Raw genomic sequence first — 27032 nt, forward strand, 5'->3', positions numbered from 1 at the left:
CAGCAGGAGATACCACGTGACACGGGCCTGGAGACACACAGCAGGAGATACCACGTGACACGGTCCTGGAGACACACAGCAGGAGATACCACGTGACACGGTCCTGGAGACACGCAGCAGGAGATACCACGTGACACGGACCTGGAGACACGCAGCAGGAGATTCCACCTGACCACAGTGACAGCAGCAGCCACCAGAAGCGAGGAGGCCACAGAAAGGACTCTGGCTTATATACTTTCAGCCCCAGAATGGAGAGAAAATAAAATTTCTGCCCTTTGAAGCCACTCAGTCTGTGCTGTTTTATTACCATAGCCCTAAGAAGCTAGGCAATGTCTTCCCCAAGACTCTCCTTCTCCTGGAATCATGTCCCCTCTTCTTTCTGTGACAGTTGTCCTTCCGTCCTCTAAGATTCAGGTCAAGTATAACTCTGGGCACACCTTTCTTTTTTCTTTTAATAAATCATTTTATTGGGGGCTCTGCAGCGCTTATAATAATCCATACATCAATTGTATCAAGCACATTTGTACATAAGCTGCCATCAAAATTTCCAAACATTTTCTACTTGAGCCCTTGGTATCAGCTCCTCTTTTAAACCCCTTTCTTCCCCAACCCTCCCACCTTTGTGAACCCTTGATCATTTATAAATAATTGTCATTTTCATATTTTATACCATCTGATGTCTCTTTTCACCTACATTTCTGTTGTTCGTCTCCCGCCCCCCCAAGAGGGGGGTTGTATGTCAATCATTGCGATCTATTCCCCCTTTCTCCCCCTTCCCCCACCTTCCCCCTACCCTCTTGGCATCACTAATCTCATTATTGGTCCTCAGGGGTTTATCTGTCCTGCATTCTGTCTGTCCAGAGCTCTTTTCTCTACCAGTGTACATGCTCTGATCTAGCCAGATTTGTAAGGTAGAACTGGAGTCATGATAGTGGGGTGGGTGTGGGGGGGTATTAAAGAACTAGAAAAATGTTATGTGTTTCATGGGTGTTATAATACTGCACCCTGATTGGCTTGTATCTTCCTTATGGCCCTTCTGTGAGGGGATGTCCAATTGTCTACAGATGGGCTTTGGGTCTCCATTCCGACTGCCCTTATTTGCATCTAACTGGTTGTATGGGGATTTCTGATGCCTGATACTTGGATCCCATCTACATCTCATGATCACACCGGTTGATGTGCTGCTTCCATGTGGGCTTTGTTATTTCCCTGCTAGATGGATGTTTGTTTTACTTCAAGCATTTAAGACCCCAGATGCTATATCTTGCAATAGCCAAGCACCACCAGCTTTCTTCACCACATTTGCTTCTGTACCTATTTTGTCTTCAGTGATCATGTCAGGAAGGTAAGCATCACAGAATGCCAGGTTATTAGAACAAAGTGTTCTTGCATTGAGGGAGTACTTGAGTAGAGGCCAATGTTCGTCTGCTACCTTAATACATAACCTATCAATATATGTACATAGACCTATATCCCTTTCATATATTAATATATATATATATACCTATGTTTATACCTCTATAAATGTCTTTTACCTCCAAGTTCATTCCTCTATTTCCTTTTACTTTGCCCTTGTCCCACTATCATGTTTGACCTTCATTCAGCTCTCTGTACTTCCTCTCGGCTACATTGCACTTGATCGAACCCCACCTGGGTACATCTTTTTGAGGCACCATGCTGACTCAAGACACGCCATTAAAACTCTGGCTTGACTTTTAACTGCTAATGGCTCTGTTTCTTAATTGCCTATTAAGATCCCAAACAGTCTATAAGCGCCTTGAAGGCGCTTAAATTGAGTTCTTGCAACACTAAACTCAGTACACATTAGGCTGGTTGGTTGATTGGTTCATTAGTTGGCTGGGTGGTTGTCAGGCTGGGTTGGTTGTTAGGTTTGTTTGTGTGTTTTTCGGTTGGTTGGTTGGTTGGTTGAGTGGGTGGGTAGGTGGGTTAGTTGGTTTAATGAGAGGACCTATGCCAAGCAGAGGACTGGGATGCGTATGCAGAGGACTGGGAAGTGTATGCAGTGGAGCTAAGTGTCGATGTCACATAAATGGGGATGAGCATCACACAGACGGGAGGGGCCAGCATCCTCCATAAGGTCTGGGCTCTGGCTTCAGTGTTTTACAAAGAGGAGGCCAGACAGGAGGGAGTTGTAGAGACACAATGATCATTCACTTTTTCCAGATTAAGTACTTTCTTCCTTGAAGGAGGGTAAGACTCTGGCTTTCAGAAGCATTCTTTCCAGGTCAAGACCAAGTCATCTATGGCCCCTTGCACAACCTGGTACCATTCCTGCTCACCGGATGGACATATCTTCAGAAATCCTGTCCTACAATAAGAAGACTTAGAAGCTACTTCCTATTGACACCAGGACCTCTTCTTACTCAATGATTTTTACTCCACCGTCTCCTTTCTGATTCTGGACACAGACTGAGTCTTCTTTCTTGAAAGACGGGCACCATGATGAAGTTCACCCTTTTCTTGGCTCTCTTGAACCTGCTAGGTGAGTGCCCATGCATTCCTCTTTCTACCTATGAAAGAGAAATCTTGGGAGAAGTAAGAGGCATTAGTAAAAACAGGGTAAAGTTATAAACTTTAGGTATAGAGCTGACTCTCCTCCTCATCACCACTGTACATAAATATCAGGTTTACTTCTTACACCTGGTCTTGGACCTATCTAAAGAAAGACCAGTGCTTGGGGAAGCATGAACACTGGGGATAGGGGTTGGCAGGAGGATTTCAAAGACATCGACCTCCAAGGCAAGGGCAGAAATGATACCCTACATTCTATGTGTTCGGACAATCTTGGCACTTTCTTCTAGACAGATCCCCAATCCAAATAATGCTCACAGTCCCCAGTGTGTGTCTATTGCCATCAAAACCATTCTGATCTGTAGCTGTTTCAAGATACAGTAGAGCTGCCCCCATGGCTTTTCAAAGATTATGGAAGTAGGCTGCCATCTTTCTCCTCAAAGTGGCTGGTAGGCTCAAACCGCCAGCCTTTCACTTAGCCACCAAATGCTTAACCACCAGGGCTCCTTCCCCAATTTCTTTTGAGGGACTAAGCCACCATCTCTTGCCTGGAAAGTCGGATTGTTTTCTTGACAGGCCTTTCTACTTCTATACTTTACACCAAAAGTTCCCAAAATTATTTGGCCTGCCACACCCTTTCCAGAAAAATAATTACTCATCACGCCCTGCAAATTAAATTTTTATACAATAACCCATCACCCTGGATAAAGTGTAGGCATGTGTGTGTGTGTGTGTGTGTGTGTGTGTGTGTGTGCGTGTGCAGCCCCCTTCTGGATCATTCCAGCACTGTCTGCTAGAGGCAGTCTCGCCTCTTTGGGAGACACTGTTCTATATGCTGTATTCTGTGCTTCTTCTATGTAGGAGCCCTGCTGGCATAGTGGGTTCAAGTTGGGCTGCTAACTGCAAGGTCAGCAGTTCAAAATGGCCAACCATTTTTTAACATTTCACTGACATACAGTTCACGCATCATACCTTTCACTAGTTCAACCACGCTCATAAGAGTTGTGCAATCATTACCACAATCAAATCCAGAACATCTCTGCTTCCCTGGCCTCCTTGTTGCTGCCAGCTCCCCCTTTCCTGTCAGCCTCCCTGGTCCTGTCCCTTTGAATCTGTTGACCCAGTTGTTGCCTCTGTAGATTTGCCTAATCTGGGTTTCATGTACAGAGAACCATCCAAAATCAAGACAGGAAACAAACAAATGGTCAAACAACCAGGGATACCATGAAACACAGAAACACCCCAAGAGATAACAAAGCAGAAAACATTAAACAAACAAACAAACAAACAAACAAACCCTAGAGCTATTATTCATTGGGTTAAGAGGGAGATCAGAGACAAGGTGTCCCATTTTGACCTCATTAAAATTGCAGCTATCCACCCCGCCATGTACTGTCTGGCAACAAGGCCTTTCCCAGGTCTGGGCCATAGTCAGAGGGGATTCACCAGGGGCTTCATCTGCATGGGGACCCTGCACATGGGTTTGGGGCTTTCACTGCCATCTGCAGTTTTAAAAAACCCGGGTATTTTGAATTTAACTTGTAATACAGTTCCTTCCTCTGGGTATAGATTTTTTTCCCCAAAAAACCATTTTATTGGGAGCTAATGCAGATATTATGTCATTCCATCATTCAATCACATCAGATATTGTTGTACAATTGCTACCACAAGTTTTAGAACATTCTCCTTCCTCTTGAACTCCTTGATTCCAGCTCCCCTTTACCCACCAACTCCCCCACTGTAGCCCCCCCCAACCCTTGGAACCCTTATTCTATTTGTTTTCTCTACAGGTTCATCAATCCTGGGTTTCTTATACCAACAAACAGAAAACCCTGGGTTGGGATTTTATTATTGACAATTCTTGGAGCACACATTCCTGTGTGCTTCTTTTGGGTCGACTTAGCCGACACCTCCTTTAGAGGGCTGCTTGTCTTTTCTCAAGACTTATATTGGCATCTCCTTCACATATCATCCAATGAAATCTTTCAATCATATTAAGAAGATTTGTGCAATCATCATCACCATCAAGTTCAGAGAATTTTCTTCTCATACTCATTGCTATTAGCTCCCCATTCCCCTCGCATCCTCCTCTGCCATGCGCCTAGGAAATTATCAATTTACCAATTACTGGTAATCAATTACCAATTACTGTCTCTATAGCACTACTGAGCCTGGATTTCACATATGAACAATCACACAAAATTGTGTGATTATCAATTTACCAATTACTGGTAATCAATTACCAATTACTGTCTCTATAGCACTACCGAGCCTGGATTTCACATATGAACAATCACACAAAACCCAAACAGGAATCAATCAATCAAACAACCAGAAAAAAGACCAACAGCAATAACTACACATCGAGAAATCTCAATAAAAAAGAAAGCAGAAACTATTAAAAATGGAAACAACTTAAAAATGGGTCCAAAGGGATATCAGATGATAAGGGGTGACATTTTAACCTAACGACATTTGCCGTGATCCACTTTGCAATGCTCTCTGTCTGACAGCACGGCGATGCTTCACCCCGCTCACTTTCCCCTCTTCAAAAATCTGCCCAGGTGTGTTTCTCTTCGACACAATCAGAGGGAATTCACCTGAGGCTTAATCCATGAACATGTTGTTCTTATTAGATTGTCTCTTTCTGTACCACTGTCTCATCCTTCTGAAGCCTCAAAGGTCACAGCAGGTACTTTGCTATATTCAGTTAAGTATCGCCAAGATCACCACTCTTCAAAGGTTGTAGAAGAACGACTAGTCATAAAAGAGAGGCAATGCATGGTTGTGGGTAGTCACAGCAGAGGGGTTGGAGAAAAAGGGTTGCTGGGCTCTTGTAGCCAGAGATGGGGCAAAACTGGGCTGAGCCTGGAAGAATCAGAAGAGGTTCACTGGAGGTCAGAAGGAAAAGTTGAGTGGGGTGAAAGAGAGCTTCATGAAAGTTCACTACTTTGATGAAACTCATCCTCAATTTCCTTATTCTTTCTTTTTTTTTTGTAAATACCTGAGACACAATACTTATGTTTTCTAGGTATCTGTACCTGATCAAAAAGGAATGCACAGTTAATTGCTGTCAATTAGTTGTACCTCTGTAGAAAGTTTGAATTCACCAAAGCAAAGCTGTGTGGTCGATATATTTACAATGGCAGCAAGAGCAGTTGCCAACAAGTAGCCGCTGAGGCTATTGATATACAGCCAAGCACCTAATAACATTCGGTTACTTGGTTTGGAGGCTTGGAGTTATGGTTTCATGGGACATCCCAGTCAATTGTTCGAGTAGCACGCTCAATGCTTGTTCTGCCTCCTAGTTCATGCACAGAGCCCAGGGTCTTAAAACTTGCAAGTGGTCATCTACGGCACTGCAATTGGTATCGAATCACCTGGAGCAACACAGAACAATGGATACTTAGGAATAAGAGGAAGATATAAAGTGTGCAGCTACTCCCCTTCACGAACGACTACCTCCTTTGTCATGAGACCAAAGAACTAGATGGTGTCCTGTTACCATCCCTGAACATTTTTATCAGGAATTCTGTAGAGGAGTTCTCATCAAAAGGGAGGTGGGGGTGAAGAACAGAATTTCAAATGATCATAAACTCAAGACTCCTGGAGGCACGAAGGCTGGGTGAACTGCTGTAGCCATTGCTTTGAGATCATCTTGAAACTTTAAGCCAAAAATCCCCCCTTAAGTCTTCTTAAGCCAAACAGTAGCACCGTTTAACTAGTAAAGAACATCAAGGTCTGAAGACCCCTCTATGTGGGATTAAACCAACAGCAGTCCCTGGAGAGGTTTGAATGGCACCTTAAGGGGCAATGGGATACTGTTCACGGGGAAGGAACCACTCAGAAAAGGAAGGTGAGAATGACTAAAGGACTCGAAGAGCAGAGTTACTACATCAGTCTCTGAGTTGCTGCACTTGACAGTGACATAATAAATACATAAATAATTGAAAATAAACAGATGCAATGTCCTCCCTATAAGTAAGTGATGTCTATATATATATATATATAAATCCCATGGAGTGTTATGCCAGACAGCCTGAGGCTTACTGGTAATTCTGTCACCTTCACATTCATGTTTCTCCATTTCAGTTACTTGATGTATAAAATGAAGATAAAACCCAGATTTCCTGCCTCAGAGGGTTGTTGGGAGAAATGGTTGAATTCTCCACGAGCTGACTTAGTACCGTACCCACCGAGTTGGGCAGGGAAGAGGGAAGGCAAGTTTAAGAAGTCTAGGATTGAAGACTGAAAAATCCTTGTTGACAATTAAAAAAGAAAATGCCTTCTATCCCTTCAAGGAGATGGGTTTCTATTATATATTTCTTCTTCTTTGAGAGAAAATTAACCCTGTTTATTATTGAGTTTACAGTTAACATCAATGGAGAGGAGGGGAGGGCAAACCTGGGGCCCAAACACCAAAAAAATGTACTTTTTTTTTTTTAACCACTTTTCTGGGGGCTCTCACAGCTTTTATCACAATCCATACATCCATCCATTGTGTCAAGCACATTTGTAAATATGTTGCCATCTTCATTTTCAAAATATTTTCTTTCTACTTGAGCCCTTGCTATCAGCTCATTCCCCACCCTCCGTCACTCCCCCTCCCTCCTGATCCCTTGATAGTGTTTAGCTCTTCATTAGTTTCTGCTTGGGTGGGGGGGGCGGTGAGAAATTCTCACATTTGCCTGCATCTGCCTCTCTTCCCAGTGGCTTCAGTGTTCAGTCTAGGATACCAGAATGCACAAGTCCCTCCTCCCTACTTGGTCTACCTGAAGTCAGATTACCTGCCCTGTACAGGCGCTCTGATCCATCCACTCTGGGTCATTACATCAGCCCACTGCAACCTTCCGTGAGTCACAGGCTCCCCGCAGCCACCCTACTTTGGGGGGTTCCTAGGTTGGTCCCTGGAGGCGTAGTGGGTTAGGCATTGGGCCCCACAGGGGAAGTTCGACCCTGCCCTACAGGGTCTTTAGGATTTAGAAGCAACTCCAAAGCAGTGAGTTGAGGGGAGGTTGGACACAGAACCTTGTCTGGGACTATGTCCCAGGAGAACAAACTTAGGAAAGCCCTCTGAAGAGGTTTGGCAATCCAGACACAGGTCCAGGGGAGGAGCTGAGAAAGTCCCATAAGGGCGGGAAAGCCATCGGTGTTCAATCCTCTCGTGAACATCCATCCATATTGTTTCAGGAAGCTGAAGGTGGTCTTGGGAGCTACAAACCCAGCAGACCACCGCGAAATCCATCTTCAAGTGACTGACTATGCGAAGATGATCTACCACCCATACTTCACCCTCACTTCCATCGAGAATGACCTCATGTTAATCAAGCTGAGAAGGGAGATTCAACTCAATGCCCATGTGCAGCTGGTCGGCCTGCCTCACCAGGACGTCCCTGAAAGGACCCTATGCACTGTCTCCACCTGGTCTTATAACCTGTGTTTTACCTGTAAGTGCCATCAAGACAGAACCTCCTTCTTTCCTCAGAAGTAAGCATGCTTCGAGGAGTACGGTTGGCATGGGCTACACATTGAGCTGCTAACTGCAAGGTCAGAGGTTCAAATCCACCAGTCACTCCATGAAAGAAAGATGAGGCTGTCTACTTCCATAAAGATGCACAGTCTTGGAAACCTGCAGGGAGAGTTCTACTCTGTCCAAAAGGGCTGCTATAAGTTAGAAGGACTTGATGTCAGTGAGTGTTTTGAGCCCTCTCAGCGTGTGCAATTCTACCCTGTGTGGCTCGCTTGTAGCCTCCTGTGCTTGTCCCTGACCATCACTGAGGGAGAACCCCAGCCTTTCCCTCGTTCTCTTTTTCCCATTTGCTCTCCTACGCAGTAGATACGGGGTTAGTGAAAAGAGAAGGTTAGTATTCCAGTCCCAATTCGTGTGTTAACGCAGGTTCCTTCCATTCGGACCTAACACAAAAATCAGATGCAACATTCAAATCAGATCTGTCCAAACTATTTTAGGCAATAAAGCAGCACAAGGTATTGCAACACTGCAAAATAAGCATCCGTGCACTAAACACAAAAGAAGCACAAATGTAATAATGTGCTCACTCAGCGTTTCCTTATGCCAGACTGTGATAGAGAGAGTTAAAAGTTCAAGGAACATATTTCTGAGAGAACTCTCTGCCATCCAGTCAATTCTGACTCATAGTGACCCCCAGGACAGGAGGCTGCTGCCCCGTGGGTTTCTGCCACCGTAACAACTTTTTACTGGAGTAGAAAGCCTAGTCTCTCCCATGGAGCAGCCTGTGGTTTAGAACTGCTCACTTTGTGATTAGTGGTCTAACGCATAACCGTTAGAGCACTAGGGCTCTTCATTTCAGAAAGAAGCATTCCAAGACTGCCCCTCCACTTAAAAATAAAAACACACTCATTGGCAGTGTTCTCACCATATGGGAAGCTCCTGCTCTAGATATTCGTTTACGGCCGATTTCTTCTAACAGCCATAGTGCAGATTCCATGAAAAACACACTACAACGGTTTTCCGTTTGAGTTTTGTACGTCTGCCTGCTCACCCATCCCAAAGTCTTCACACAAACTCTAATCAACTGCCTAGAGCTATTCATTGAGGTAGCAGTCAGCGCAGGAGTGGGGTTTAGCCCTAAGCAAAATAGCACCACCTCACAGTCACTATGGACCAGGACTACCCTGGCTTTCTCCAAGAGTCAGCTTGTTTGAGTCTGTTTCATCTGCACTGTGTTGTTGCCTCGCTGGGTGGAAAGGGAGTGCATTATAAACAGTGGCCTCCACCATGACCCTTCCAGCACGTGTACTGTGCCCTTACCTGGATCCTGTGGATGCTGTGTCACACAGCCCTTTTTGAATGTGCTTCAGTACATGCCCTCAAGTCTTAGGGTACATTTTCTTGAAAGTATCAACAAGTAGAACTTGTCCTTTAAGCATCAACTGATTTTTTTCTCCTTGGCTGTCAGTAGGCACTGCGTTGCTCTCTCATAGGGACGCCACGTGCAACATCCATCCTGCACCGCCTTCACAATTCTTGTCCCGCACAAGTCGACCCTGCAGCCCCCCTGCCCACCCCTCTGGAGGAGGGTCTTTCTCGTGTTCTGTGCTCTTTTACTTGACCAAGCATGATGTCCTCTTTCAGGCACGGGTCTCTCCAGATAACATGCCCAAACTAAATGAGACAAAGTCTTGCCATCCCTGCCTTTGAGGAGTGTTCTGGCTGTTAGAAATCTCTAAATCCAATCAAGTTTTTAAAAGTCCATCTCAAAGGGCACTTTAATTGTTCAAATTCCCGGAATATTTTAGCCAATTCCTTGGAGGGATGCTTCCTACTGACATAGAACTTTCCTCAGAAGCTGGTGTAACAAGAAATTGTTCATCGAATGACCCTCTGCTCCTGTCTGTCCATCTGGTGCTCTCCGTCCTTCTGGGTCCATCTGAGGACCTTCTACTCCTCTGTGTCCATCTGTCGATCGACTCCACATCATTCATCTGGTGATCTCCTAACTCCTCTCGCTCCTAGCTGCACATTTCTCAACGGCTTGATCTCTTCTCCTCTTCCAGAGGAGAGGAACAATGACAATCAATGTCTCCCTCTTAAGAGAACTCAAGGAGTACTCCTTTGATGTCTCTTTTTCCTGTAGCCAAAGACCCCGACTCAATGCAGAAGGTGAACATCTCAGTGATCCCCAAAACCGAGTGTCAGGAAGCCTACAGGGCCTACCACATCCGAGACAGCATGATGTGCCTGGGCATTGTACCTGGGAGGAGGCAACCTTGCAAGGTAGTAACATCCCAGACCCGAGTGTCCCCTGCGACCTGCCCACCTCCACCCCCATGCCTTTTGTCCTGCAGGAGGATAACCTGGTGCCTTCTTCCCTGCAGGAAGTCACAGCCGCCCCAGCTGTCTGCAATGGGACGCTCCATGGAATCCTGGCCTTGACGGACGGTTGTGTGCTGAGAGCAGATGTCAGCATCTACACCAGAATCTTCAGCTACATGTCCTGGATTAAAGATGTAATACAAAAGAACTGAGCTCAAAGGCAGGAGTTCGGGGTCATGTGACACGCCTGGCCAGAAATCAGTCTAAAAAGATTCCTTGGGTGTCTGGCCTCTGCTACCCAGGGCAGATGACTGAGCTCTGACATGGATGGACCTGCATTAGGATGGTCCCTGGCCCCTTCTTTTGATCTTTAGATAAAGAGGTAAAATTCTGTGTCGCTTAAAGAATCAAAGTGTATGCAGTGGGGATTGTATTCCCTCTGACATATTGGTTATTGAAAGCAACTTGGTGAGAAAACCCTAACCCCGACACCCAACCAGACAGCCAGGGCTGTTGGCGCCTTTCACGGGCCTCAGGGGTGTGAGGAGAGCGCAGGACTGGGCAGTGTTTCCCTCTGTTGTACATGGGGTCGGAACAAACTTGCTGGCACTTACCAGTAGCAGTGGACAGAGGGAGACTGTGGGGGAGTGGCAGAGAAGAGAGGTGAAGGGAGATTGCTTGGGGTTGGAGATCGCCCTGGTGTGTCCTTGCCCAGGTGACTCCCAACACCAGGCAGAGATCGCACCCATTCCTTTGGCAGGATTCTGGGTCGGAACTTGTTCTACCAGTGATTAAGGCAGAAGTGAACCGGGGCTTAGGGCTCAGGGGTTAAACAGACAGGGCACCTAGATGAGGTCTTCTTGCTATATGGTGGTTCGCAATCCGAGCATCTCAAATATTTTTGAGGCATTCAAATAGCTTAGTAGCAAGACCAGGGGAGACTTGCAGGTTGAACAGACACCTGGTTCCATCAGCATCAAAGGCAAAGGCACCAAGCCAGGGCGGGTGGGTGCGGTACTCAAGATGCTGATGCTGCCTATTGTGTGTGCTTGGGCCTCCGCTCCTTCATCTGGGTTGAGGGGGGCAGGGTGGAGACCCCATCGGAGCTCTCAGGGGGGAGTAGCTGTCCACTGGGGAGGCTCCATGAATGCAGCTGGGCAGAGTCAGCAGGCTCAGTGAGGGCTGACTCTTCTCACTGGGAGGGTCAGTGCCATGGGAGCCACGGTGGCTTTTTGTCTCGCTGACTCGGCCACTCAGTGACCAACAGAGAAGAAAAACCAGCATTCCCGTAACACGTACATATTGATTCCGACCAAACGAACTCACGCACTCACGGTGACCTGACAGGGCAGAGTCGGGTCACCTCCGTCCAGCTTTACCGGAGCAGACAACCTCACCTTTCACCTGAGAAGCAACTGGCAGGTTCAAACTGCTGACCTTGTGGTTATAAGCTCAATTGGTAGCCCACTATGCCACCAGGGCTCCCTTATCATGGTTCAGAGGCCCGGGTTTCCAGAAACTTGGGAAACTAATGAGCTGGAAAATCACATTTACAGACACGGTCACTGCCACCTCTCCAACCCAGCGCATTGCAGACAGCAGCAGTGTGGAGACCCAGAGGGGCTGAGTGGCCCCGCAGCCCCTTTCCGGCCCTGGGCTCCCCTAGCAGCCACGGCCTACTGAGTCACGGACAACTAGTGACCTGAGGACAGCATCGGAGTGGGCGGAGCAGTGGTGCTTCCTGGAGAGCCCCCGCCTAAGGCATCCTAAGGGCCTGACTTCTGGCTCAGGGTGTGTGTGTGTGTGTGTGTGTGTGTGTGTGTGTGTGTGCACGCATACCTCCAAGGGTTCCCATCACTAGGGTGCACCCCTCCCTCCAGCAACATCACTCTAAAAGGAAGTATTCTAGAAGGTGCTAGCAAAGTCGTGTGCACTGAATCTGAGGCAAACATGCATGGGCTCAGGACAGAGGCTCCCTGGCCCAGAGAGCTGCTGAGAGACTGACACTGGAGACCAGTCTGGGAGGGTCAATGCCAGGACAGGGCAGAGGAGGCAGGTGAATGCAAGAGACCTAGGAAGATGGGGGCTGGGGGTGGGGGGGCTGCAGTCCTGGCCCCCAGCTGTGGCCACTGCCCCTTCCCTGAGGGAGCCCACAGGTCAAGGGACCCTGGCCAAGCTCAGGTTACAGGGCCGCCATCCTGTTTCCGCCTGCCCTCCCCCATGTAATCCCCAGCAGAGATTGGGATCAGAACATCTCCTGTTGTCCCTCCTGCCCCTCAAGGTCATGCGTCCCTGTCCCCAAGCTCCCCTTACCTGGCCCAGATAAGCCTCTCCCTTCTGGAGTTCCTCCCTGGCTTGCCCAGCACACCCTGCTGCCTCCACTCCCACGCCCACCCCACCCCAAGTGCTCCCAGCAGCAGCAAACAGCCCTGGGGGTCTGGGTCAGGGGAAGTCAGAAGTCAGAGGAGTCTGAGAATCACACCCACAGTTGCTCGCCTCTCACTGCTGCCCTGGGGCTGCCTCTGCACAGACTGGTGCTCCTGCTCCCAGGGTTCTCAGGATAAGGTCTGTCCTGGCCAGGTGTGGCCGGAAGGAGCGCAGCTGGAGGAAGAAATGGGTTAGATTGAGACCAGACCTGGGCATGACTCTTCTCCTCCTCCGGCAAGCTGAGGTGGCAAGCCTGGGGGCTTGGGGACACCTCTTGGGCTCTGTGACCAAAGGGGGAAAAGGCTCATGTGCTGGTCTGGTCAGGCCCTGCGTCCTTGCCGTGGCTCTGCCCCTGACCACAAAGTGGCCTGACGCTGCTCCTTGGTGCTTCCGTTGCCCCCTCTACAAACTAATTGGCCCGAGGACTTTGAGTCACCAAGTCCACCGAGAATTCCTCTCAACTCTCAGGAGCCAACGTGGCCCCTGGCTCTCAAGTGCCCACCATGCCTGCATGTTCCTGGGTGGGGGAGCTGGCTCAGCTGAAAGGCAGCTGGGCAGAGAACCGTGCAGTGCAAAGCACCCCCAGATGAATGCGTGCAGCCCCCTTCTTCCTCATGCCCTCTGCAAGCCCCCACCCTCCCCAGGGGTGTGCGGGGACTGAGAGCTACCCCTGGCTCGGCCCTCAGAAAGCTGATTATGTGTCCTCCACTGGCCACCTCTAGGTGTCCTTCCGGGGATTAGCAGCAAGGGCTCTGGGTGATGGGGATCATGCTCTCCCTGCCTGGCCTGGGCGTCTGGAAGGCTGGGGCCACCTTGCCCTGCTAGGGTGTCTCCAGGGACACAGAGCAGTGCCCTTGAGACCAAGCTTGGGGGACAAATGCCACGTACGAATGGTCTAGAAAGGATACTCCTGGTACAAGGATTCGGAAGGGAGGGAAGGGGAAACTGCAGCCCCTTGACTTGGCGTGGTCCTGTTGGCAGGGTGCTGGCAGGGATTGGGATGGAACCAGCCAACCACAGCTGCCTGTCTGGTGTCCTCTAGACAACCCCTCTCACCTCTAGCATTATGTAAGAGGCACCACCTTGGCCCAGATGATAATCGGCTCAGAATCACCTGGCCCGCCTTCCCAGGGGCCTGAGCCTCACCTAGTAGAGGCACATATAAGTCTGGGGCCTCCAGGTCTACCTGCAGAAGAGTCACCCAGGGCCCTGGGAGCCATGGCCCATGTTTTTCTCATCCGGCTGATCCTGCTCTTGGCCTTGACCTTGGTCACCCACACCAAAGACAGCCGCCTGGGCCCCAGGTCTCGCCTGCGCTATTCCAGGTTCCTAGACCCGTCCAATGTCATGTTCCTGCGCTGGGACTTTGACCATGAGGCCGAGGTCATCACGTTTGAGCTGAAGGTCCGCACAGCTGGTTGGGTGGGCCTGGGCGTGACGAATCGCTACACCAACGTGGGAGGCGATCTGGTGGTCGGCGGGGTCTTGCCCAACGGAAATGTCTACTTCTCGGTGAGTCTGCAGGTGACGTCTCCCCAGGGTTAGGGTCCTGGGCAGAGGAGCACTCTGTGGTCCACGCTCCCCAAACATTTCCAGACATCCTCCCAGGACACCTGCGCAACCACCAATCTCTCCCCTGGTAGAGAGATGGTCCCTCCATGGTAGAACTTCAGCCTAAGTCAGCTTCCATGGGCAAGGCTGCTAAGAGAGCAGAGCCATTGGGCTCTGACAGTCCTGCACCCTATCCTTACTAATAGTCCACTTTCTAGAGGTTGCTTAGGAAGTGCCAAAGCTGTTCAAGACTGTCCTTGTCCTCTCTTCCCTAAGCTGGCCATGTTTCTGGACAGCATGAAGTAGTCTCACAGTAAGAAGAAGAAGAGCTTGTGATTGTGTGGTATCTCTGAGTCACCACACAGTGTTCCAAATCATCGGCATATCCGGGCCCACAGCAGTGTCAGGAGGTGCATTATCAACACCCTGGTTGTACATACAAGAAGCACCTCATTTCTTTCGCAAGGCACCCGTTCTGAGCTCTTCATGACTCTCCTCACCCTCAGGGATGTAGGGAAGTTCCCACCAATGGACTACCCAGTGATTCGTGGGGAGAGTCACCTTAAAAGGTGACCGATCAGAGGACAGAGGCGCTTTTAAGGGAGGGAGTCCTGTGGAAAGTCAGGGTTTACAGAGAGGGGACTTGAAATGGGAGGAGTCAATCCAAGTTGAGTGGTGGGACTCCATCCAACATGGTCTGTGTATCCCTGAGAATCTGCCCTACGCTCGACTCTGTCCCTGAAGGACCCTCTAGGACAAGGAAGACCTGGGGTTCTGCCGCATTAGCACATGGGGGGAGCTGGAGGGACACCTACTGCCACAAAAGCAAGACCTTTGAGGTGCCTAGCGCTTACAGCCTGGCCTTCCTGGATCTTAGGACCAGCACCTGGTAGATGAGTACACCCTGGAGGAGGATGGGAGCCAGGATGCGGAGCTGCAGGGGCTCACGGAAGATGCGGTCTACACCACCATGCGCTACTCAAGGCCCTTCCGCTCCTGCGACCCTCATGACCAGGACATCTCGGTAAAACGGGGGCTGAGGACGGCATGTAAGCACAAGGGGCTTTCTTCTGGGGGTGTGAGATCCCCTGGATCCCGCTCCTCTCTGTCTTCCCCAGCACCGCCCCCAAATGCTATCTCGGAAAGTCCAGGGGTCCTCAACAGGGGCTTCACCCCCGACTCCATATGCACCCCACCCTGCCTCTGGCAGGAGGCATAGGACCAGAGGAGCCTTGTCTGGCTCATCGGACTTGGGGGATGAGACTGTGAGACTTCAGCCCCACCCTTTCCTTTATCACATGTGACCACAGGAATGCAGAGGGGATGGGAGAGGCACTGGGCCTCCTTGCCATCAGGTTGGCCTCAGAGACCAGACCCAAGGTGTCCTGATGTCCCTCTGAGGCCCCTCTACCCCACAGTGTAGAAGTGAGCTGATAGCCTGGTCAGGGGGCCGGGGCCTGGGGGGTGTGCAGCATCTGTTCACAGGTTCATCAGCCCTCACCATCCCAACACCCCAGGTGGACACGGTACGGGTGCTGGCTGCGTACGGCCAGGACGACACGCTGACCCTGTCCCCGGAGCACATCTTTGTCAAGTCCATCTTCCTGCTGCAGATGGTCCACCCCGACGACCTTGAAGTCCCCGAGGACACCCTTATCCATGACCTGGAGATCACTGATGTAGGATGGGGCTCCCCTGTCCCCTCCTAGCACCCCCCGCAGGGCTGCCTCCTCCTCTCCCACCCACACTCGCACATCCCAGTGTTGCCTGGCTTGGGGTGACTCACCATGCTCAGCCCCTGAACACCAGCCCTAAAGTGGGCCCCTTCCCCGGAAGCCCCTCCCCCTGCTCCCGACCCCCACCCCAGTTCCATCTTGCTCCTTCCCAGTTCCTCATTCCGGAAGACGATACCACCTACGCCTGCACCTTCCTCCCTCTGCCCATCGTGAGCAAGAAGCACCACATTCACAAGGTGTGGGCACTGGACGGAGGCCCTGTTAGAGAGGAGGGCGCAGATCAGGGGACACCCCCACCCCCGCTGGGGGGTGGAGCTCAGACAGGGTTGGGGAGGAAGCCGTGGGGGTGAAGCCAGGCAGATAAAGGGGCCTGACTGGTCTGGGGGTGTCCACGGTAAAAAGTTTGGGAGCATTGAATTGGCGTTCGCAGCATATGATGAAGGAATCCTGGTGGTGCGAAAGTTAAGTGCTCAGCTTCTCGCTGAAAAGTCAATGGTTGGAAACCACCCGCTGCACCAAGGGAGAGAAGTGAGGCCGTCTGCATCTGCTTGGAGCAGACAAACAGCAGTCACGTGCTCACCGTGGGGACCCATGCCGGTCTGAGGAGACCTGCGCTCTAGGCTACTTTCCAGCAGCAGGACTCTATTCCGAGGCTCCAGGGTGACAGAGGATCTTGGAAGGAGTGACACCCGTGGGGATAGGGGGGTAGTGGGGAGAAGGGGAAGTCAATTGCTTTAGAAAGAAAAGCCAAACAGCTTTCGTTTCAAGCTGGGAAGTAATGAAGGCAGTATGTGGAAAATGGTTAAACATGCCAGCAGGTAGGGGCTGCTCAGAGACCTGTGAGCTCAGGAGGGCCCTGGAGACAGGGGCTTGTAGAGCAGTCAGAGGCCCTGCCTGGAGTGATGGGTGATGGGCTGTGGGTCGGTGGACGAGACAGGGAAACGGAGAAGAGGCAGTGGTGACCTGGGGTGAGAGAGAGGTGGTCACTGAGGCCCAGACTCAGTGCCTGCCCCTCTACCCAGTTTGAGCCCAAACTCATCTACCACAATGAGACCATGGTGCACCACATTCTGGTGTATGCCTGCGGCAATGCCAGCGCCCTCCCCACCGGCATCAGCGACTGCTATGGGGCCGACCCAGCCTTCTCGCTCTGCTCCCAGGTCATTGTGGGCTGGGCTGTTGGCGGCATGGTGAGTCAGGGGTGCAGGTGCAGGGATGGGGGTCCCTGCTGCAGGCCACTGCCGGATGGCTAGCAGATGGAGGGCAGGTGCTGGCCCCTGCCCTCCCCTGCTGCCATGGCTCCTCTCTGCTTCTAACAGAGCTACCAGTTCCCGGATGACGTGGGGATCTCCATCGGGACCCCCCTGGACCCCCAGTGGATCCGGCTAGAGATTCACTACAGCAATTTCCACAACCTCCAGGGTGAGAAGCCCTGTCCGGGCAGGTGCAGGTGGGTTGGGTGATTGGGAACAGAGTCCGTGTGTTGGCAGGAACCCCCTTTCCGCTGCCCCCCTCCCCACCCAGACATCCTGGGCCTCCCACTACTCCTGAGTCTCCCACCCCTGGTCTTCCCCCCACCCTTGGTCCTTCCCCCACAGCTGATCCTCGCCCCACCCCTGGACCTCCCTTGGCTGTCCTGGACTTAGTCCAGTAGTTACGGGCCTCCCCTGCCGCCAGGGCCCACCCCCACCTTTAGGCATCACCCAATCTCTGGATCTCCCCAGGCTGTCCTGGGCCTCTCCTAGCACCTCCGACCCTCCTCCCGCTCCCCTCCTACCCCTCCCCCCACCACCCTGGTGATAACTCGGTCCCCACCAGGCATCTACGACTCCTCTGGGATCCGTGTGTACTACAGCCCGCGGCTGCGCAAATACGACATGGGTGTGCTGCAGCTGGGCTTCTTCACCTTCCCCATCCACTTCATCCCCCCGGGTGCCGAGTCCTACCTGTCCTATGGGCTGTGCAAGTCGGAGAAGTTCGAGGAGGTGAGGGCAGGGAGAGGCAGCGGCCGGAGCTGGCCTGGTTCCCCTGCTGAGCCCAAGTGCTGAGAATGACCAGGGTCTGGCGCTAGGGGACTTTGAGGAGCAGGGAGAATCCAGGAGTGAGGGTCAGCGCCCTCAGAGGAAGGAGCCTGTACGGGGGGGTGGGGGTGGGTGGGAGATGGGGCGGAGGGTTGGGAGCAGGTGCAGACCTGTGCTCCCTCTGCGTCACAGATCAATGGGGCCCCGGTGCCCGACATCCAAGTGTTTGGCTACCTGCTGCATACCCACCTGGCAGGCCGTGCCCTTCAGGCGGTGCAGTACAGGTAAGGGCCAGCCTTCTGGCTGTGTTAATGAGTGGGCGGGTATCGCCTGCCCTTGTGAGAGTCAGGGGGCTGACTACATCCCAGGACTGCAGGTAGCAGCTGGAGAGGGCCACGGGACAGAGCTGCACGCCAGAATGACCGGCCCACCCCATCTTTATTAGCAGTCACGCTACCATCCTTCTCCTGTCTCCTCCCCTCTGCTCCTGGCAGAAATGGAAAGCAGATCAAGACCATCTGCAAAGATGACTCCTACGACTTCAATCTACAGGAGACTCGGGATTTACCCAAGCGCGTGGTGATCAAGGCGGTGCGAGCTGCACTGTGGAGGCGGGACTGCAGCAGAGGCGTGCCTAAAGCGGGGTGGGGTAGGGTGGGGGCAGTTGAGGCTGAGATGGGGGACGCGTGGCTACTGGGGAGGAAGCATGTCAGAGTTCATTCTTGTTAACAATATCCCGACGTCTTGGATAGCCTGCCTGTCTCACCACAACAGGGAGACGACCTGCTGGTGGAGTGTCACTACCAGACGCTGGACCGAGACACCTTGACCTTTGTAAGTGACCTCCTCCCCATGGTGGTCACCATGACATCATCCCTAGTAGAAGCCCCAAGTCCGGTGGTATATCTAAGGGGCCTGGACCACCAAGATGAAGCCCTTCTGATCCTCCAAAGGCCCTATCTTTTCCTATGGGGTTCCCGGTGCCCTCTCACCCCTGGGCATCTAGGGTAGGCACAGGGAGTCCGCCCACACCTCCTCTGTCAATGGCTCATGGAACCATAGGAGACAGGGTGTTCTAGAAATGAAGCATGAACCTGGACCTCACAGCCTAGGCATGAATGTCAACCCAACTGTTAGGTCCCTTTCTACCTCATTGTGGCTGTTTCCTTGCTCATGAAAAGAATTGCTCATTGTCCGTGCAAAGCCTACAGGCCCCAGTCTGACCTGTGGCAGGCACACCAGAGCATTAGTTGCGGTTCTCCAGGAGCCCCCCCCCATTCTGTGCTCTGGGAGTGGTTGATGAAGTTCCAAAGAGCATGTGGAGGGAGGCAAGACTGCAGGGCAGACGATCATTCCAAAGTTCGGAAGCGATGCAGCCCTGGATGAAGAAAGGAAGTCAGAGTCGTGGGAGAACTCCCAGGGTCCTACCACAGGGTCTTGAGTCTGCGTCCCATTTCAGTGGGTCCTGCTTTAGACATGTGGAGCTGGGGACTCCAGACGAGGAGAGAACTAGGGTGGCAGAAGATGTTGGGGGCGAACTGCATCTCTGTGGGGTGTTAAGGGATGGGAAACACGTCAGAAGGAGGGCAAGGAGGGGGACGGGGCAGGGAGGAGTTGGATGAAGCAGAGGGGGTCTTGTGACTTCTATAGCTCCCGGACTTAACCCCTGCCATTGAGCTGGTTCAACGCATAGCGGCTCTACAGAGGAGCACGGAGCCCCTTCTGAGGATTTCTGGGACTAAACCTCGGTGGGAACAGACAGCTTCGCCTTCCTTCCACGAATGAGCTAATTAGTTTGGGCCACTGGCCTTGAAGTTAGCCCACTGGGGTTTAACGAACCGCACCATTGGTGTGTAACTCTGTTGCTCTAAAATATTTTCCATGGCAAATGAATGAATGGCTGGGGACTTATTAGACCAGCGATTCTGAACCTGCGGGTCAAGACCCCTGTGGGGATCGAACAACCCTTTCACAGGGGTCGCCCGATCATGACGGTAGAAAAATTACAGTTATGGAGTAGCAACAAAAGTAATTGTACGATTGGGGGTTCACCACAACATGAGAAATTGCCTTAAAAGGGTTGTGGCATTAGGAAGGTGGAGAGCCCCTATTTTAGACAAATGGACCAAACCAAAACCAAACTCACTGCCGTTGATGCGATGCTGACTCGTGGCCACCCTATAGGAGAGGGTAGGAGGCCCCTGTGAGTTTGGGGACTGTCACTCTTTACGGAAGTAGAAAGCGCCATCTTTCTCTCAGACAGTGGTTCAGAACTGCTGACTGTGAGGATCGCAATCCAACCTGTAACACATGACCACTATGCCACAAGGGCTCCCAGTGCATACACACATATGTGTGCATGTATGTATAGAGTTGCAAAAACTATGACTCAATGGCTGTTGGGTACGGGGGCGAGGGGGGTGGGTTCTAGTTTGGCAGAAGACGGGACCCAAATTGCATGGTAAGCAAAGCAGTCTGGCAGCTCTGGGGAACTCAGAGGGCAATCGAGAGGAGCTGGTGGCCGGTGTCCGTGGAGCCAGAGGCGTGGCAATGGCCATGCAGAGGACAAGGCAGGTCTTGCGTGCCTGCGGCACCAAGAGACCATCAAGGAGCTGCATGGTGGACAGGTCTGCCACACCTGCATCCTGCCTGCCCACTCTCCCTGCACCATCTCTGTCAGTAAGTCTATCCTTTCCATCCCCCAGGGGGGTCCCAGCACCATCAATGAGATGTGCCTCATCTTCCTCTTCTACTATCCCCGGAACAACATCTCCAGCTGCATGGGGTACCCCGACATCATCTCCGTGGCCCATGAGATGGGGGAGGAAGCATCTGAGTGCGTCAGCTGGAGACACGGTTCTTTGGGCATGCAAGCGGGGGCCTGGGGTGGATCGGGGAGGAGGAAGAAGAGAACTTCCCATGGTCCCATGGTCCCCCCACCCCCAGTTCCCCCAAGGGCTGCTGGATGCATCCATCCTCGTCACCCCACCCCACGCACTCTGTCTCTGCTGACCCAGGCGGGTTCTCCGAGTCAGAGGGGGAACTCAGAGAAGCAGATAAGCACTGGCCCGTCAGAAGCCAGATCATCTAGTGCCCTTGACACTATTTGCCTCTCTCGTGCGCTGATTCCCCCTGAGCAGTGGTTCTTGGGCACAGAGTTGAGGGTCTTCTCCCAGAACCTGCTTCCTAAACTACATGCTCATGGGAGCAGAGCCATCTCGTCTCACACACAATTCCAGTGCACTGAAAGTTCCCAAAGCCAACCACCAGCCCACCGGGCCCCCAGTGCCCCCAGATTTGGTCAGAAGACCCTCTGCTTCACGATTGTTTCATTCCCTCCCTGTCCCACTCACTGCACTTGTTGCGGGACATCATGAGGCTTGCCTTGTGGCATTTGCCGACCCGGAGGCGATGCTAACAAAATCAAGGGTGGTTTGTCCTATGGAGGTGAGTGGACCCCAAACCATGGTCTATCCTTCCCCTACCCTTCATTCCCCTCTGCCCTGGGCAGCCCCATGGAGGGCATGATGGCGATGAACAACATTGAGTGGACCCCGGAGAACATTAAGAAGGCCGAGAAAGCCTGCAAGGAGGCCCAGCAGATTGTGGTCATCAAGACCATCGATGTGAGTGTCCCCGGACCGCCGCTCATGGTGGGGACGGGCAGTCTGGGACACGAGAGGTGAGGGGTGAAGGACAGAGGTGGGGAGGGGGGACTCTGAAGACTCCCAGGACGTCCTTGCTGCCCTGGGTTCTGGGTGTGGCTTGGCGGTCTCCTGTCTCAGGAAAGGAATGGGGGTGAGGGGAGCGCACTGCTACTCTCACCCATGTCTTTGCCCTGGCAGGAGGTGGTAGAGAACACCACAGGCCAGATCCCCGACATCGTGCCCACTCCGCGGGGTCCCTGCCTGGAGTCCACTGGAGGCAAGGTGGAGGCGCAGGATAAGACCCCTGCGGGCTTCAGGGCCGCCCCCCTGACCCTCTCTAGCGCCAGCACTGCCTCCTCCGGGGGCTTCTCCCTGGCCACCCTCCTGTTTGCACAGGGAGCTCTCTCGTGGCTCTTTGCCAGCCTGCAGGCTAGAGACTGACCCTGGTCCCCTTTCACACACCGGGCTTCCCTCCCCAGCCCTCCCCCCGGGGCAGACACAGACCCTCGCCCTGTAATGCCCCTGCCCTTTGGCCCAGCTGGCTTCAGCGACCCTACTACCACTCCAAGAGACCCCGGAGCTTGCCATTCCCTTCTCCCCTTGGTCCCAGTGGACCCTCACATTAAATGCGGAGCGTAAACGAGGACTCACTCTCTGTGCTTCTGGGCATAGCAAGAGGGACCACGGGCTGATGACTGCCGCAACGCCTTCCCGGTGTGACGAGAAAATGAGTGCAGAGACCCGGTGCGATAAGAACAGGGCTACCTTAGTGGGGGGAGAAGAGAGGGTCTCAGCCCAAGGAAGGGGCAATGGCCCAGGAATCTGACATGAGAAAATGCTCCCCGTTTTAGGACTGAGACATTCTGCTGGGCACTGGGAAAGACGTGGCAGGTGTCAGGGTGAACCTGGGCCCTCGGGGTGCCCAGCACATGGGGGTGGGGGTGGCAGGTGTGGACTCTGATCCACAGAAGTGAGGGGGAGAATTGTGAGAACAGAGGGCGACCAGAGACAAATGGAGTAAAAGAGGTTCACCTTCACCCCTTTCAGGGTCAAAGTGAAAGGAAGAGGGATGGTTGGGGAAAGACAATTTAGGAGGCGGGGCTTCTCCCAGTGCCATCCCTTCCAAACTCTCTGTGCTTCAGCTCAGCAAGGGCACCAGACGACTTCTACTGGCTGGAGCCACGGGAAGCACGCACGACAAGCACCCAGGCCTCTGGGCTGTTCAGACTCAAGTGTGTCTGAGGGCTGTGGCGGTTCTGGTTCCAGACCACTGCAAGGAATCTAATGCCACACACAACTCGTTTGGTCCCACGTGCCTATGAAAGTTCTGTTCACCGTACACTGTGTGGAGCCCTGGTGGTGCAGTGGGAATGTGTTGGGCGCCGACCCTCATGGTTGGCAGTTGGAAACCACCGGCAGCTCCTCAGGAGAAAGACTGGGCTTTCTATGTGCCGGAGACAGTTACTGTTCCAGAAACCCATAAGGGGTCGCTATGAGTCAGCATTGACCAATGGCGGTGAGCTTGTTAGGGGCTTTTGGTAATCTGAGCAATAAACCAACGATCAAACATTCGTTGACATTCAGTTGATTTTGACTCCTTGCAACTCCACAGGGTTGCTCCCTAGGGTCTCCAGGACTGTAAATCCTTTCAGGAGCCTCATCTTGCTCCCATGAAGTCACTGGTGGGTTCGAACTGCTGACCTGGTGGATAGAAACCCAAGCTGTAGCCAGGTCCCCAGGGCATGGGGAGGATGGTGTGAATGGCATGACTGCTCACAGAGACATGGAGTGGGCCCGGGCTGTTGGGACAATGGTCCCGATAGACTGGCTGAACTCAGGCTGCCACAGCCCTTCAATCCGTGAACCATTGGATTGAGAAAGGGAGGGGAGCACAGTGTGGGTACACCTTCCACCAGACACGCCCCCTCGTCTCCTCCCCACCAGCCCCACAGACAGTCCCCCAAAGTGGGGAGCAGAGGGCCTCGTGGCACCATGGTCAGTAGATAGAGGAGGTGGGCTGCGACGCGATCCAATAAGCCTGGAAAGAAATCAAAAGCAAGTGGACATAGGCGGGGAGGGAGGCATGGAGACCAATGAAGGAGGTGGCAGGACCAGGTGAGCCCCAGCTCCACCTCCTGTCTCAGAAAATGTTCCGTGAGCCAATGGCAGGTGTAGTCTGGGATGGTGAAAGGAGAGTCAGGTTCGACCTGGATGACTGGGCACCCAAAACCCTCCAGCACCCATGTTCACTTCCACCTGACAGCTCCTCTCCAGGGCCGATGAAGGTCCACCTGGCACAGGAAGAAGTGCTGGCCATGGCCCTCTTGCAACCCCTCATCACCCTGGGGGGTAGGTTCCTTTCGCTGCTCAGTGACAATATCTCAAACCATGATCCTACTTCACTTCATGAGCTGAGAGAGAGTGGGAGAGCCCCTCACTATCATAAGCCCAGGGGCCCTGAACCTACCAGACTGGGAATCAGCATTCCGAGGGAGAGCAGGCAGACATCGCTGGACCATGAAACTCTCCAAGGGGTCCGTTCCAAACCCAAGATGGGGAACCACTGAACAAGAAGAGCAGTGCCTCTTGCCCATCTGCTTCCTTCCCCAGGGCAGAGGTCACATGCAGGCACGGAGCTGTCAGGGAGGATGAGGGTGGAGAAGGGGCCTGGATCTCCCCCCTTGGCACACCGCACTCAGCCACACTCACTCACTGCTCAGCACTCGTTTCTGATCCTCTGCCTCTCTGTGGTGTGTGCGCACACAGCCATCAAGCTGTCCCCGACTCACAAAGGCCCCTGGGTTACCAGATAGAGCTGCTTCACAGGAGTTCCTTCCCCTTTGTCCTAGCTCTCCAGGCCTTTCTTACGTGGAGGTTTGGGGTGGTTCAGACAGCCAACATGGCGGTCACCAGTCTAATGAAAACCATTTGACACATCCCTCGCAGGCATCTTCTTGCTTCTGCTAGACATCAAATACCGGGGTACCTCAATTCCCTGACCTCACTCCCCCCTCACCCCAATGTGTGTGCAATTATGTGTATCTTCTTCCAAATGTGATCTACATGATGACCATTCTAAATGTACCTGTCGCCAGAACGCTCACCCAACACCATCTCATCTATGCATTCAATTCTCCGTCTGATGTTCCCTCTTAGATGTCTAAACGACCCACCAGGGACCAGGTGCAGGTCTCACAGAATGTCCCCCAAGGTCGACCATGCCTCTGATGATGTTACCCTCAGATTCTCTGAACCTGGTTTCAGACCACACTTTCAATATCAATTAAGAGTTTCAATTAGCAATTTCTGCAAATATCAAACCAAAGCCCAGTGTGCTTAAGACAGTACCTGTTGCCTTTTCCCAATCCTGTACCTTTGATAGGATCCCTGGTGGCACAATGGTTATGAATTGGGCAGCTAACCACAGGGTCAGCAGTTCGAAACCCACCACCATCTCTGAGGGAGAACGATGGGGCTTTCTACTCCCATAAAGACTTACGGTCTTGGAAATTCACAGGGCAATTCTACCCTATCCTATAAGGTTGCTATGAGTTGGCATTGACTCGATGGTAATGAACTATTGTTTTGTGTTTTGAGTACCTTCAATTATGGTCCGTTTTTGTGAATAAAGGGGTTGAAATTCGGTAGCTACAGAATGGTGGTGATTTGAGCAAGTGCATCCTATTTTCCAAAACTCCAGTGGAGCCTTTGGTCCCCTCATCTGCCCTTGTGTGGTGGACTGATGCATCATGGGAGTTAGGCTACAGAACACTTGGTCTTATTGCAGTGTGAGGTGGCACCAGGCCAAGGACACCGAGGGTCCCTCCAGAAAGACACCAGTGAGGGTATCTATGACCACGTCCTTTGGTACAGTTCAGGATTATGGATTTTGTTTCTTGGCGTCAGAAGGTCTGTTTAAGAGCCACATATACTCTGGCCTAAGGGCTATCGACTTGGTTCAGCTTGCTCTATGGGCTGATTTCAACAGGCAGGTGCAACCAGCTGTTGATGCTGTGCGTTCTGAGGACAACCATCCACAGTGGCAGGCGAGAGGCTGTCGGAGGTGCGGGCAGCAGGTGGTAGACACTCGTGCAGATTTGGCTACTTAAACCACAGAAGCTGAGGGGACTACTTTCTGCAGAGTCCACTGTCCACTCAATCAGGGCTGAAACATGGCACCAGGACCCTACTGTCCTGGGGCACAAATGGTTTATCTCAGCCACTCACTAAAAGGTTGGTAGTTCAACCCCCCCAAGTGACACCATGGAGCAAAAGTCTAGGGATGTGCTTCTGTGAAAATGGCAGTCAAGTAAACCCCAGGGAGCTCCACTCTCCTTGGGACACACGATCTGAATCAGAATCGAATCAACGGCTACAGACTCGATTTTTGTTTTGGGGGGAGAGCTTCTCTAGCTTTGGTCTCGGGATCTCGTTACACTTGAAGTGCTGAGTTTATGTGGCTCATCTCTTTTGATAAGAGCCCTGGTGGTTGTTGTGGGAGAAGCGCTGGGCTGCTAACCACAAGGCCAGTGGTTCAAACCCACCAGTTTCTCCAAGGGAGAAAGATGAGGCTATCTGGTCCCTTGAAGACTGACAGCCTGGGAAACCCTCTCTAGGGTCGTTGTGAGCCAGAATCAACAGAATGGCACTAGGTACAGTATCCAAAATGAGAATGGAATCATTCATAATACTTATTTATTAATTCAATAAAAATAACAATAAAACCACTCTAGGTTAACATAAATAATATATTTTTATGAAAAGGAACCGTTTTTAAACAAATCAGTGAGAAGAAGGGCATCGTGTGATAGACTCGCATGGTTTCGCATTTTGTAAATCTGTTTGATGCTTGAACTAGACAGCTGCATTCTGGTGTCTGTTTCTGTTTTCCTCTCTTGTGGCGATTCCCGTCATGGAGCTGCACGAAATGCTCAGGAAAGAGGAGCGCGAGAAAAGCCAAGAACCACCTAGCAGCCTCGTGACATCAAAAAGGGAGCGGAGTCACAAGGTGGCTGCAACCAGGAGCTCCAACACACCACTGGTGGTGAGGACGGTGCAGGTCCAGGCAACATCTCCTCCCACTGTCCATGTGGTCACCGGGAATCCAGGCGGACACCATGGCAACAGTCAAGGTCCATCATCATGGTAGGCTTGACCTTGTGTACCCTAAAAACAGTGTGGGGGCCCCACAGGTCTCCATGCTGTACTCTGAGACAGATATTTTCCTAGGAGGAAATTCCAGTAGCAGCCAGCTGGCTAGCTTGGATTGTGGCAGAGAGCCTATTCATGGGATGTAGAGGAGATAAGACACAGGTCCAGGTGA

The 27032-nt window shown here is 52.0% G+C and overlaps 2 protein-coding genes across 2 annotated transcripts; both read left to right on the plus strand.

The window, feature by feature from the left end:
- The first annotated feature begins 2460 nt into the window (after positions 1 to 2460).
- PRSS58 (serine protease 58) lies at positions 2461 to 10539 on the plus strand. Its single transcript, XM_004714015.1, has 5 exons — positions 2461 to 2503; positions 7243 to 7384; positions 7723 to 7979; positions 10149 to 10288; positions 10390 to 10539. Exons 1-5 carry the CDS (start codon positions 2461 to 2463, stop codon positions 10537 to 10539), a joined length of 732 nt encoding a protein of 243 aa, XP_004714072.1.
- A 3433-nt stretch (positions 10540 to 13972) lies between these two features.
- On the plus strand, positions 13973 to 22150 carry LOC101652030 (putative DBH-like monooxygenase protein 2). The gene is made up of 13 exons (XM_004714016.1): positions 13973 to 14266; positions 15183 to 15329; positions 15823 to 15984; positions 16194 to 16277; positions 17064 to 17231; positions 17361 to 17463; positions 17860 to 18026; positions 18255 to 18346; positions 18557 to 18653; positions 18837 to 18896; positions 20768 to 20898; positions 21574 to 21688; positions 21908 to 22150. Exons 1-13 carry the CDS (start codon positions 13973 to 13975, stop codon positions 22148 to 22150), a joined length of 1863 nt encoding a protein of 620 aa, XP_004714073.1.
- Positions 22151 to 27032: the final 4882 nt, after the last annotated feature.

Source organism: Echinops telfairi, unplaced genomic scaffold, assembly GCF_000313985.2.
Source record: "Echinops telfairi isolate 266 unplaced genomic scaffold, ASM31398v2 ScPeMD7_23;HRSCAF=83, whole genome shotgun sequence".
In the NCBI taxonomy this organism is placed as follows: domain Eukaryota; kingdom Metazoa; phylum Chordata; class Mammalia; order Afrosoricida; family Tenrecidae; genus Echinops; species Echinops telfairi.

Coding starts and splice junctions, on each gene's coding strand:
- LOC101652030 (XM_004714016.1), top strand. CDS start 13,973: ATGGCCCATGTTTTTCTCATCCGGCTGATCCTGCTCTTGGCCTTGACC. Junction 14,267..15,182: donor ACGGAAATGTCTACTTCTCG/GTGAGTCTGCAG, acceptor CCTGGATCTTAG/GACCAGCACCTGGTAGATGA. Junction 17,464..17,859: donor CAATTTCCACAACCTCCAGG/GTGAGAAGCCCT, acceptor GGTCCCCACCAG/GCATCTACGACTCCTCTGGG.
- PRSS58 (XM_004714015.1), top strand. CDS start 2,461: ATGATGAAGTTCACCCTTTTCTTGGCTCTCTTGAACCTGCTAG. Junction 2,504..7,242: donor GGCTCTCTTGAACCTGCTAG/GTGAGTGCCCAT, acceptor CTCTCTTCCCAG/TGGCTTCAGTGTTCAGTCTA. Junction 10,289..10,389: donor GGAGGAGGCAACCTTGCAAG/GTAGTAACATCC, acceptor TCTTCCCTGCAG/GAAGTCACAGCCGCCCCAGC.